Source organism: Candoia aspera, chromosome 2 (genome assembly GCF_035149785.1).
Source record: "Candoia aspera isolate rCanAsp1 chromosome 2, rCanAsp1.hap2, whole genome shotgun sequence".
NCBI classification, from domain to species: Eukaryota; Metazoa; Chordata; class Lepidosauria; order Squamata; family Boidae; genus Candoia; species Candoia aspera.
Genome location: NC_086154.1, coordinates 194970279 through 194984010, shown reverse-complemented (window position 1 = coordinate 194984010; position 13732 = coordinate 194970279). Strand labels below are relative to the sequence as shown.

The 13732-nt window shown below is 37.2% G+C and overlaps 2 protein-coding genes across 2 annotated transcripts in view; one reads left to right on the top strand and one right to left on the bottom strand.

The window, feature by feature from the left end:
* Window positions 1–201: 201 nt before the first annotated feature.
* On the top strand, window positions 202–3199 carry TMEM252 (transmembrane protein 252). The gene is made up of 2 exons (XM_063295110.1): window positions 202–535; window positions 2746–3199. The coding sequence occupies exons 1-2, from the start codon at window positions 258–260 to the stop codon at window positions 3014–3016; spliced, it is 549 nt and encodes a 182-aa protein (XP_063151180.1). The 5' UTR covers window positions 202–257; the 3' UTR covers window positions 3017–3199.
* Window positions 3200–5061: 1862 nt separating this feature from the next.
* Window positions 5062–13732, bottom strand: part of PGM5 (phosphoglucomutase 5) — a 63355-nt gene continuing 54684 nt past the window's right edge. The window contains exon 11 of the mRNA XM_063295109.1: window positions 5062–8490. Coding sequence (XP_063151179.1) covers window positions 8401–8490 — 90 coding nt within the window. The 3' untranslated portion in view covers window positions 5062–8400. The remainder of the gene's footprint in view (window positions 8491–13732) is intronic.

The following is a 13732-nucleotide window of genomic DNA, read 5'->3' as shown; positions in this document are numbered from 1 at the left end:
GACTGAGGAGAATTTTGTAGTTAGGGCAGCAAGAGTTTGCTGAGTTTATGTTGGCAATTAAACAATACAGGAAGCATTTTTGTCTCTTCTTGAGCAGTGTTTTGATTATAAGTTAATCTGAGATATTATGGCTGCTTTAAATGGTTAATGGGTACCTTAACACGTGTCCAAAGGCCAATCATTCCCTGATCGTATAAAAGCTGTGCACAAAGAAGGGGAAATAGTCCAACCAGGGCAGGCTGTGACTCAGAGCAAAGATGTCAAAGAGCTTCTTCTCCTTTGTCCGCTTGTTTGTGTTGTTGCTTGGCTTTGTAACTATTTGCTTAGGAGCCTTTTGCATCTCTACAAGTGCTTCCGCGTGCAAGTGCAACAGTTTGCCAGTTGCGTATTTTCTCTTACCACTGGGATTCTTTTTTCTCATTGCTGGGATCTTCTGGAGCACCTATCATGAAGCCAGCAAGCACCAGAGCTTGTTCCACAGCATTATACATGGGAATCCTAGACTTCAAGAAAGTCACATCACTACCATAGATAGGTATGTGTTGACTATTTCAGGCCATCAGCTGGCCCTAATTGTATACTCCTTTGCATCCCAATTCTCCACTCTGAATTTGCTTCATTTAACTTCTTACTTTTCCTCCTGGCAATTACTCTCTAATTATATACAGTATGCTACAAACACCACTTTTTTCTTAAATGGCACCTCATCAAGTTGTCTCATTTTATACGTTGCCTAAATTCTGGCTGCTTTTTGATAATATCCAGTATTTGTTTATTTTTCCCCAGCCAATTGTAACGAGAATTCTCTATATATATTATTGTTGAACATCACATTTTAAATGCCCCCAATTTTCATTCATTAATTTTGTTCTATCCAAGTTTTATATCCATATTGAGAGCCAGTTTGGTATAGTGTTAAGGCATCAGGCTAGAAATGGGGAGACCATGAGTTCTAGTCCTGCCTTAAGCACAAAGCCAGCTTAGGCCAGTCACTTTCTATCAGCCCTAGGAAGAAGGCAATGGCAATCCACTTCTGAAACTCTTGCCAAGAAAACTGTAGTTGCATGAGTCAACCCTTGCTTAGTTTACTTCCTACTGAGAAATGGAACACACATAGTGTATACTTTACCAGTTGGTTTCCTGCCTAATGTTTAGGCAGTAAAGTTTGCACCTTGTTCTCCCTAAGTGCTGGGGGCCATAGCAGTCTGGGAAAACTACCTCCCACCCACTTCCTCTAAGGGGAAACTCAGTTCTGCAATGATTAACGTAAGTCCAGTTGAATTAGTCAGAATTAAGGGTAGGTAATTTAGTCTGAATATAACAGAATATGTTGCACAACTTTTCTCCTGTTTGTCATTAGCATTATCACTTTCTTTTTTTCCTCATTATCTCTTCCTTTTCTTATACTATAATTCATATTTTATTTTAAAGGAAATCTCTACTCTTCCCTCTATGATAATCAGATGGTAGTAGAGAGACCATACTCCACTTCCCTTATCCTTAGGTTCTCCAGATTTGTCAGACTACAACTTCCGTGATCCAACCCATCTAGAGAGAACTACTAGATTAAGAATGGGTGGTTTATTCTGTTTTCTATATATTTCCTACAACTAATTTGATCCTTACTTAACTGTTTACTGTACTGAATTTTATTGACCGTGCTAGATCACAGGCAGCGCCCTAACATGCAAGAATCCAGTTTAGTGCTAGATGTGGACACAGCAAAACTAAATTCACTTTCCTGCTTAGCCACTAGAGGGCTTTGGTTGAACCATCTGCTCTCAACTAGACTATCCCTCCCAATGGTTTTGAGCATATTCAGTTACACACTCCTTTAAAGAACAGCATGACAATACTTAGCTTCATGTCTTCTAAAGCAGATAAAGTGTACCTTTAAGTCCTGTGGGGTTGCTTGAACTCATGTAACATGCACCCTCATGAACTGATCACTACCCTGAGGATTCATAAAAGGTCCTGGATATTATACATTCTGAATTCAAATCAGAGCCTTTAAGAATACAGGGCATGACTCAGACCTATAGGGATTAATAGCTCTACAATATTTTTCCAAAAAGACAAGAACACACTATTTTTTAAAATCAGCTGATAGTTTCAGCTATATTCAGCACATGCTAAAGTGGTATGCATTTTCCTACTTATTTTACATTTAAAATCTTCAGAGTCATATTCTGTGCCATTCTGCAACAGAAGATTGAAACACTCACAATGTGTTTCTCTTGAAGTCAAGCCGGCCTTTAGCCTGGCAAGCTTTGTTAAGGGGCTACAGATACAAAAGTCATTTACAAAAGTCTGTTATGGTAACAGTACCATAAACACAATTGGCAAAGCAACAGCTCTATAAATATGACAGAGCACAAACCTTGCTTAGATAACCAGAAAGATGTCACACTTTGGGAGACCGTAGCCTCATTAGGAAATAAATTTTGGAACACATTTAGACAGAATACTTGTAGGCAATTTTTGTTCAAATACCAGGGGAACTAATGGAAGACTGGCACATAAACAGTATTAATCAAGTTCACTCTTCCTCAGCTGAGCCTTATCATGTTGCCATTAGAAGATACACCAGCATCCTGAAAGGAAAAATGTTGTTGAATAGGATGGTCTGTGATGCCCGTAAGACAAAACAGCTGTCCAAACACCTGTTCTGTAAACCAATATGGGATAATTCTAACACCAGCCTCTTAAATAATGCATGTTTCTTGTCTTGGCTATCTTTTGCAGACCTGATTTTTACCCCCCATCGTACGAAGACAGCACTGATCTGGGAAAGTGGACTTTCTCACTGCCAGTCTGCCCCCTGGAGCCAGAGAGGAATGCTTATAACATACCTCCACCTTTGTACACGGAAAGCAGCTTTGAATTCATTGAGGAAACCAGTGCTCAGGAACAGCACCCGCCTTCCTATGAAGTATCTATGCAGCAACAAGCCACAAGGGATGACTCAACACTTGGAGAGGCTTCTCATGCACCTCTGTCACAGACCAACTGCTAAGACGGGTTGTCAAAGGCCTGGAGAAGATAAGCCATATCTGCTATTTGGGGACAAAGACAATGTTTAGGCACTGTGTGCAAAGCATTGGTGATGAGGTGAAGAAAGGACAGTACGGTTCCACCACTGTGCACTGGATACAAATGAGGGAGCATTCAGTGGCTGGCAGTGTGGCATTCAGAAATAGTGTGTTCTTTTCAACCAGGAATAAAGCTTAGTATTGCTGGTATTAGGAATGATGACGAGTTCAGTCCAGCATTGCTGGCTGGTGGATGGAAACAACTGGATCTGCTTGAAGATCTTAGGATGGCTCTATTCTGCCTCTGTTAAGCAATGCCTGCAACAACCAGCATTATCTTCTAAAGGAGAATAGCAGCATGTGATGGCAGGGGCCAAGAGTAAATGAAGAAATTTAAAGCAAGTGCTTCAACTTAGTGATGAACATGGGAAATATAGATACAATAAAGCAAGTTCAGTTACATTAGCTTTCATCAACTCAAGCGTGCTTCACATGTGTTTGACTTCAAGTTCCATAATCTATCACACATGCACAGCCTTTTGGGAACTGAAGTTCAACACATCAGAAGAGCACCAGACTGGAGAAGTTAAGTTATGTTATAGCAAATATTCTATTCTTGGCATTCCTAAGGAAGATGAAAGGCACTTTCTAAAGTTAACCTCTTAAACTTCTTTAGTATTCTGCAAGCTTTCCTCTGTGCCAAGAGATGAACTGGTCTTGTAATGGGTCTAGCTGAGATGACCAAAAACTAAGACTTGGTTTACCAGAGTCCTATTCTACAGCTTGAGTAAACAAAAACTTTGATTTCAACTCTATTTCACTGAAATTGCATTCAGAATTGGACTTGGATTTAAACTGCTTATCTGAGTTGTAGTTTGGTCTTGCTTTGTTTTTTTTCCATGTTTAAATTATCGTGGTACTATTGTGCAGTATCTGGTATACAGGAAACTAAGTTACAGTGGAGCCCCCAGTCACACAACATATGAAGAAAAGCATTCTATGGATATAATATACTGATTAACTTGTCCTTAATTCAATATTTATTTTTTAAAAAGTCATTGTATCAATATTGCAATTAACTATTTTTCATTATGTACCCCTATTTAATCAACTTCAGTACCTCTCAGACCTTTTGCAGGGAGGAATTCTCTTAGTACAATGCAGATATTTAACTGAAAAAATAGCCAACTAAATTACGGAAGTTTAGACAATTGCACTATAAGATAACTAGCATTGGGATGTCTTCTATAGATATACAATTTTTAAAATACCTTTTTTGGGTGGAATTTTTGCATCAGCTTTTTTTGTTCTCCATTAGCATTACAGACTGAAATCTAATGAATTACCTAATAGTTGTTGGTTATTGTTGGTTATTGTAATGTTTTTTATTGTGTTCTGGGGCTAAACGGTTTACATTAATTAATACTGCATTGCACTTTCTTTTTCTTGTAATAAAAGTTTTGTAATGAAATACATTTTCAGAGACAACTAGCATTTGCTTGGGGGGAGGGAATAAATGTGTATTTGTTTCCATTATAGAAAACAAATAGGAAAAAGGAAAGAAAAGTGTCTTGGTAACTTTTTCTTCTATCCCTAGCATTGTTCCTTTAAATAGCAGTCAAATCTTGAGTTTGTTTTTAGTGGGGTTAGCCTACCATTCTGTGCATTTCCCTGAATCTAGTAAGATGCTGCCATCTGCTGAGATGGAAGCAGTGTGCTTGTAACAAAACAAAAACAAAGGCTAACACATCTTCAATCCTTCTCCATGGGTTGGCTCTAGTAAGTATCAGTGACTTCAAAACTCATGACAATACGCATGCATTTTAATTCAAAAGTCACATTCCATTTATGAAGATCTGTAAAGTTTCGCTCAGCATTTAGCTTGCTGCATGTAACTCCAATTACAAATCTTTACACCTCTTATGAAAGGTCAGTGTGAGATAACACCAAACTAGCTACTTGTTGCTGTATGCAGCCGAAGGGCTATAGATATAGTATACTACATTTATGTAAGAAGGAACCAAAAACATTTGACTTACAAAAGATCAGTTTAATAATACTGCAATAAAACACTGTGCAGAGATAATCAGTGACTCATTTACCTAGACACAGCTTAAAAAAACTTGTATTAGAGCAAGCTGTGTCCCATCAGCAATTTCATGCAAGGCAGAGATAGGACACTGCAATTTATTAAATGTCATACTAAGTTTTGACAAATATCAAAAGTACCCAATTACCTAAAGCACAGCAGCATTCAAGATTGCACTAGAAAGGATTGTTTGGCCATTGCAATATTACTAGGCTATAAAAATTTCAGATTGCACAAAAGCCATAGTAACAACTGGCAGTTACACCTCTGCTTCCCAAGAAGAAAAATTTTCAAATTAGTTACCTGTAGAAGTTTTTATGTCAACTTTTTGTGCTATGGATGGAGCTGTGTTCTTATTTTACAAGCTCAAGAACCATTTTTCATATCCGAGCATTCGCTGAGCAAGCCTCTTTCCTCTGCCATATTATTTCCTGATGACTTATCCTATGACTTTCTAGTAAAACACTGGGTAAGCTTTTAGAGAGTTAAGTGAACTAGAGAAGTACTTCTAAAACTTCTATTATAGTTCCACTAGCAATCTAGATGTTTTCGTTGGGAGAATCTCCCTCTTCAGCTCTACTCTGTTGAAAAAACTCACTCTCTCATGCCCATCTATTGCAGGATACATGGCACTTGCTTAGAAGAAATTACCTGGAAAACAATTGTAATTCCTTTGTCCAGTTATCCAAAATTGACAAGGACAATATATTTTAACTCTAATGCCAGCTGTTTCCACAGTCTTCCTGCTTTCCTTTTCTAGCCCTCCTCTACCATTTGAGACAAAAAACGGATTTTCTGCTGCTTTATAAATATACCAGAAAAAGGCTCAGGAGCATATATGGCTGCCGTATGGTTCTTGAAGAACCATCCTCTTGAGAAGATCCAAAATTCCATTTGTCAAGATGGGGAAATAATCTGCTGTAGAGGAGTGGTTGTTCTTTAAAAATTGTTTCTGATGTTTCAGAGATGGTGATGAGTATATAGAAGCAAGAATCTTACACTTCCAACATACCATAAAAATTAAGTATGATGCTGATGTTATGCAGGATGGATTCAGTAGCAGAACTCTAGTTTGTCGAGTCATATTCCCATCTGAAAGCATTAACCTCCACTGTGTATTTCCAACTATAAGGACATACAATTCTAAAAAAGCCAGATTATGCCAGATATGTGACTAAATGTGATATTCAATTATCACATGCTTGCATTAACCAAACAGCACTTCCAATCTAGTTTCTGAATTATGGTTATAAATTAGTGCATGATAATGGAACACACCACAAAGAGCTATTTCCACCACGTTATCTAAATTCACACATTTGTGGAGTCCTTGGTGCTCTCTGAGCTTGGCTGTTTGCTTGCAGACGTTTCATTACCCAACTAGGTAACCTCATCAGTGCCAGGGAGTGTGGGGTTTGCTTTCTGTTTATATACAGTAACTTGCCCTGCCAGTGTTGGTGGAGGTGTTCTTTTCTCCTTGGTACTTCCTTGATTAGGATATTGTTTTCTGCTTGTTTGCCTGCCTGGTGTTAATCCCTGTTTATCTGAGGGCTGGAAGGGATGTGTTCTGGTCTTTCTGTTTCCTTCTTAGCTTTTTTATTGTCTCTTTTGAATGGTGTTCATATGTTTGGTTTTTTAAAAGAATCAGGTGATCCTTCCCGCATAAAAGTTGGAACTCTGCTGTGATAATTAGCCCTTCTAAAAAGTGGAACATAAATATATCTTGAAAGCTAATTTTTAATGATTTTGAATAGTAATTAAAAATATTTGTATGTGAGAGAGAGAGGGATAGCGAGCGTGCACGAGAGAGCATGAGCATGAGGGAAATAGGCTAAAGCTTTCCTTCTAAAAACAGAAACTGATAACAAAAGGGCAGGGATCATTGTCAAAATACCTCTAGTAGCTAAATCCGAAGTAGAAACCTTCATCAATTGCTTACTAATAGTAAAAGGTATTTTCCTTACACTGAGCTTGCATAGAGCCAAATCTGAACAGAAGGTGGTTTAGGAAATAAGTGAGAAAAAGCAGTCACATTTTTAAATTATAAGCAGAGAGACCTCATGCGTAAACCATTTATGCTGGTGATGGTATTTATGAGTAACAGCAGACACGAACAAAACATGAAAACTGTTTGCCAAACAGATTGCTGCAAGGTAATTTTCCCTTCTAAATTCATAAGATTTAGTTACATAAAGTGTGTATAAATGTAGCAGCTGGTGCACAAAACTGTACTCGTTATTCTTAAAACTTGAGCTGAGAAATTAGGAGTGGCAGTTGCCAGTATGCTTTGGAAAAGATAATCAGCTAACTAAAATCTCAGGATAAAGCTGCAGAATTATTCATATTCATATTTATGGGGGCTTATATTCTATGGCACTCAGTGGGATTTATTTCCAAATAAACCTGCAGAATATCAGGCTGAGCTACATATTTGTAATTAGTAGGGCTTAGAATAGCCCCACCTGCAGATTCTGCTCATGAGCTGCACTTCTTGGAATCAGTGGCTATGTTCACACAACATGCTTACTTGTGATTAACTCAAACATTAGTTTACTTAATTATCCACATTTTCCAAATTTGCACAAATCACTGAACCATAAATTAACCACATAGACCAGGGTCACAAACCACTAAGCTAAAGAGTGGTTGGCTAGTTTGTGGTTCACTGTATCACTCAAATACTTTGGTGTACCAAAGAAAGGAAAAAGTTGCCGATGTTCTAGGTCATTCTGCCCTCCTGGGACTTCAACCACCTAAAGTAAGAGTCCTGTTATATTTTAATTCAAAATCAGTCCATCATAACCCCCAAGTGGGTTTAGAAAACAAGGTGACCTAAGAATAATCTTTTGGTTTTGACCTTTTAAAATTTTCCTTGACTACCATAACAGTGCTTTCTTTTTAAATTATGGGAGTGTTTTAAAATATTATTACCAAAAATCTATGCTTTGCAGCCAGCAATAGCCAAGGAAACATGTAGACTATTTTTGCCTTGCAAATGCAAAACACAGGAACTTTTTCTATTATCTCTTATAAACACATCTTGGTATTTAGAGAGCCCTATTTTTGATTATTTGCATCACAAGAAGACGCTAAAGCTATAATAGACAAGCGCACATTTTTCTTAATAGTGAAACTCAAAATGAATTTTGTCCACCCATCTCCCTACAACTGCCCTCAAGCCCTTAGACTAATATAAGGCACAAAGAACTGGTGTGTTTGAGCAATGTCTTCATTCTTCCTTGTCCACAAGTTTGGCCCTGAGTCAGCAATTCTTCTCATTCAGGTGATGACCGTAGGACCCTTACGTCCTGTCCTCTCATGAATCTGAGATATTTTCAGTGCAATTGCGATGAGTGGACTCAGTACTGCCTAGAGAAAAGAGAAAAGAGAAAAGCTGTTTTGAAGAAAACAAATTTACATGTAAAAGTTTTAACTTTGAATCAGTGGTGGTGTATATACCAAAAATCAGGAAGTTACTTAATGCACATTGATTATATGCATATGTAAAGCTGCTGCACAGTCCGCCTATTCCATCCAATTTGTTTCTATACACTGCCATGTCTTTTGAAATCCATGTTTAAAATCGAAAAGGGATTGGATATTAAAAGTGCAAAAAATAGTATGTGACTAAAACATGCATGATGTTAGCTGGAAAGAAGATAACTGAATTATTTGTTCAGACTAAGCTGGTAACCCAAGATGCTTTGAATATTTTGTCTCCCAGAATCATAGGCTTCGCATAGAAGATAACACAAAGCCTTGGATAACAGTTCAAAATGCCAGCTTGACAACAAAGGGGAGTGATGTCTGATCCTAAAAATGTGATGTTAATTAAGCTAGCAGGCTGGGGGCCCAGATGTATGTCAGAGCCTGTCTCTTGGCTTTGTTGATGGTTATTTTATGATGCTTGGCTGCTACATTTTTTTTTATATTATATACTTTATTTGTTTTATCTGTTTTATTGTAAGCTGCACAGAGTCATGTATGTCAGATGGGTGGCTATATAAGTCAAATAAATAACAACAACAACAATTTGTATTTACTTGGGATCTCATGCCAACAGTAAGCTTTCATTTGTATAGAGATAAGATACCTTAAAAAAATTTTCAGTGAGGAAAAATGGGTATTTTCAGGAACAAAGTAGAAATTTTGAAATGATTTAAACATTTAGCATCATTTATAGATTGAAAGTCATTACATTACATTACATTAGGAACACAACATATATTATCAATAACCCCATACAATTATCCATCTAAAGAGGGTTCTCCTCATCAAAGCTCCTACAGGGCATTTTGTATTTTCCTGAATGCCATCAGAATGAGGACCATACTAACCCCCAGGAAAAGTTATTCCCGAGTAAGGGAGTTGCAACCAAGAAGACCACCTCTTCACTTCCTGACAGGAGGGGGAATCCCAGAACATTCCCCTCCTTGTTTAACAAGAACTGGCCGGGTAGATCCCCAGTGGAATACACAGTCTCAGTGGTAACAAGGATCCAAGTCAGTGTTTCTCAACCGTAGCAACTTCAAGCTGTATGGACTTCAACCCCCAGAATCTGGGGAGTTGAAATCCACACAATTTGAAGTTTCCAAGGTTGAGAAATACTGATCCAAGCTATAAAGGACTTTATAGATGATAACCAGCACCCTGAATCGAGGTAGGAAGCCCACTAGCCACCAGTGCAGCCCTTGCAACATAGGTGTTATTCTGCTGAACTGTTTACCACTAGACAGCCATATTTTGCCCTAGTCATATTTTCTGGTCATCTTCAAGGGCAGTCCCATTTAAAATAAGTTGCAATACCCTGATGCCTTTACCACTACACCAAACAGACTCTCTATATTGATGATACTTCACCTCAAACTCCAGTGTCTTCATGTAGATGTTAAAGAAAACTGAAGTGTCCAAAGGCTCAACCTCTCCCATGAACACATTTAAAAAGTTCTGCTAATCATGAAAAGACTGTTTAAAAAATACAAAGTGTAGGAATTTTCTGCATTCTATCACACAAATCAAATATGGTGCCTTTTGCTTCTATAAGTTATTTAACGAAACATTATTTTCAAGCATTTCCTTTGGCAACTTCTGCTTTTATAAATTTGTAAACCTTACTGTGGATGGGAAATGCTGTAACAGAGGATGTTTTACTTAATGTCAAATGTAAACTGTAATATTTCATTCATCTTTTTATTTTTTATCAACAAAATCAATGCTGCAGTAACACTAACCCAACAAAGGAATCCCATGAATTCTGTATCACAACTCTGATATGATTTTCAGGTTCTAATACTAACTAGCTGAACTTTGTGTGTGAAAATCACATAATGGTTTTAGAAACCTCCCTCTTAAACAGAAAACCCAGAAAGGTTTTTGGCTGAAATCACGTTAGCTTATCATAAATAAGAAGGAAACCACTTATATAAGCCTCAACAGAGCTGTGTATTCCATCATGAAAATAGGAACTTCTGTAATTTATTGCATTTTTTAATTATATGTGATTCAAGTGATTCCAAGATCTATTTCACAAAATAGGTGACATCATCTTAAGGGTGGAGGACATGTTGCTTTAATATATGTCTGAAATGTTATTATCTTCACCTTCCAGCAAAATTCTGTATATTTTCTTTTGAAAAATGAAAAAAGATCTTCTGAAAAAAATGATATATGGTGAACTGGAAAGAAATATCTATTTATCGTTGTTTATAACTTGCCTTTTCCAGCACTGTTATCCCTGTAACTTAAGTATTTTAAGTACAATTGGCTTTTCTAAGATATCGCAGAGCCAGAGGCACTATGTAGCTCAGGAAAGGTCAGCCTTCTTATAAGGGATGACATGGGAAATTGGTCCTATAAAAACCCAGGAATACAGTAGTTATACATTCATTAGAAAAAAAATTCTTACTGAGAAGGAATGGGATTGATATTTCAACTTTTGAGAAATTATTGAGAATACTATCATAAAATGGCTACTTAGCCTCCAAATATAATTTTCATGCAAGGAAGAAGGGTTAACTGGTGATAGACAGGCAGACAGACAGACAGACAGACATCGATAGATGATAGATATTGAATTATTGAGAATACTATCATTCTGATCATAGATCAGAAACTGGGTACAAGGCAAAAATGTGACCTGAGCCCAAAATACAAAACCAAGTTTTTTGCTTCAATAAAACACTTGTATAAGTGAAGGCAGTCATTTCATTTTCCTCTAAAATTGTCTTCAAATGAAACACTTATACAGATCCTGCCCTCAATACATTTCTGTTTAGTTCACTAATTTCTCTTCTGCTAACCATGTCATCCCTTAATCTCTTTTTCTCACTACCAATCAAAACAGTGCCGAATCTCCCTTTATGCCAGCCATTTCATTCATGTCTCACCTGCTCTTTCCAGTCACCCCACTCTTCCCTTCTCTCCTCAATAGTTTACTCAGCATTTTAGAAAAACAAAAATGCTGTTTCAGGCTTAACAATGCTCAGTTAATGTAAACAGTGTCCTCTCCTGCATTCATCGAGGTTTCTAGCTAAGCATGTTGCATGAGGACAGCCATAAAAAAGGGCACACTTTCTTTGTTTTAGATTATGCATACAGTTACATTGTAGAAAATACCCTCAGCTGAGTGACACCGCCCTGTGTAAGAAGAAATGGAGATGCCTCCTAGTTGCTAAGGGGTGTATGCAAGGTGTGTTTAAGATGGCAGCCATGATGGTGCAATTGAAGCTCTACCTGTTTTATGTGTGTTGCGCATGCAACAAGGCAAGTGGGCTTTGAACGCACCCTCATGGCTGCCATAACTTTTTAAATCATATGCTGCAGATACCCCTGTAGAGGCTACTTTATTCTTGTTGTTACTGTTCTTCCAGGACCAATAATAATTTTTCATAAGGTACCAACTTCTCCATAACCAAACTGCTGTTGCTGGGAAAATATTTTTCAGGAACATTCTGGTAAGCTGGTTTTAAATTCTATTATCTGACTCTTACTGAGTAATGTAAGAACAGAAATATATGGTACAGTTTATAAATAGATAATCCAGTCAAGTATAATAAAATATTTCTAAAAATAGTTCAGATATTGATTCAAAATATGCAATAATTATTTTATTATTCTGTTTGTCTTTTCATCTACAGCTAGTTGGGCACCACATGACACAAATGAATTTAGCATAGTCATAGTTTCACTTGATAAATGAAATCAAATTATAAGAGTACACCGAAGTTCAAGGTTCTATTTATTATAATTAACTAATAAAATGCATGCAAAGGTTATGGCTTTTGAATGATACTATGACAAGGAGGGGTACTTTCTCAACTAATTATTGGGAATGACGGGCATGATTTCTAGCCCTATGGCATTCAAACTGCTTGCTATTCCTCAGTTGTAAAGTGAATTAAAGGGTTTGTTCACATAACCACAAAATTGTAGTTTGCAGTAAGCAGGTAATAGAAATAAATAAAATAAATTTGGTCTGGTGTCCCAGCAACTGTCAGAGTAGCCGGTGTTTTGCTTTGTTTCATTGATATGTTAAACAATGGCCTGATCTGAGGAAAGTTTTGTTCCACCCATCCCATATATGATCCCATTTTCTGCCTCTCAGGATGAAAAACACCTAGGTAATCAGCCCCATTTGGTATCCACTTGAGATTCCTGTCTTTGTGTGAAGAGGCCAAAAAGCATATAACCACAAAGCAAGTTTTTCAACTAGAGGCAGATATTATAACAAGACCAGATAAGCTAAGTAAATTAACTTACATCTAGCCTTGGTGAAGAACTATGGTAAAGCATTCTGCCTTAACCGCTTTGACCCATGTTCTTCCTTCAGATGGCACATTAGCAATCTATTAATAATTTTGCTTAGTTATGTAATAAGCATGGATCTCTCTCTCTCTCTCCCCCCACCCCCACTGGAGAGACATAGAATCACCAAGGTGTACATATCCTCAACTATGCAGGCCATGATAGAAGGGGAACCTGAAGTCCTCACAATTTTGTTCAATAACAGTCTTATTATTAGTCATGCTGACATGAACATCTGAGTTACAGTTCAACAACATCTAGAAGACCAATCTCCCTGGATGATAAGGAAAAGACTTTTACAATTTGAAGTCTGCCAGTTAAGGAGGACTACAACTCCTAGCATCCTGGACAGCACTATGGCCATAGTGCCGAGGATAGTAAGAACTGTCATCTGATATATCACCACGTACCTTAAGCCATCTAGATCCCCATGTTTTAGCTTATTCTGCATAATATTTGTGTGGTAATATAGTTTCCTTGTCTACTATAACAGTTACTTCTACCAAATCTGTATGTGAAAACTGATCAAATGTAGTAAAAAATTTCTAAAAGTAAATTGTGTCTTTTGCCTTTGTGATGTAGGGCACAAACCATCTTTTAAAAACTGACTGTGAATTTCATGAAACCTGTGGATTAAGGGGAATAAAAGCTTACTAGAATTATATACTCTGTAACCTGAGGCATTTTATTTTAGCAATGTTCAGATTTGGGGAAGAAGTTGCTTTTCTGGTAAATCATTTGATAGTTCACATTGCAAAATCATCTCATAATTTACACAACCATTCTGTAGATGTTCACAATGTACCTG

What these genes read in the sequence shown, in the direction of transcription:
- TMEM252 (XM_063295110.1), top strand. Translation starts at nt 258, where the DNA reads ATGTCAAAGAGCTTCTTCTCCTTTGTCCGCTTGTTTGTGTTGTTGCTT. An exon ending in CACATCACTACCATAGATAG is followed by an intron (nt 536 to 2,745) that starts GTATGTGTTGAC and finishes TATCTTTTGCAG; the next exon opens with ACCTGATTTTTACCCCCCAT.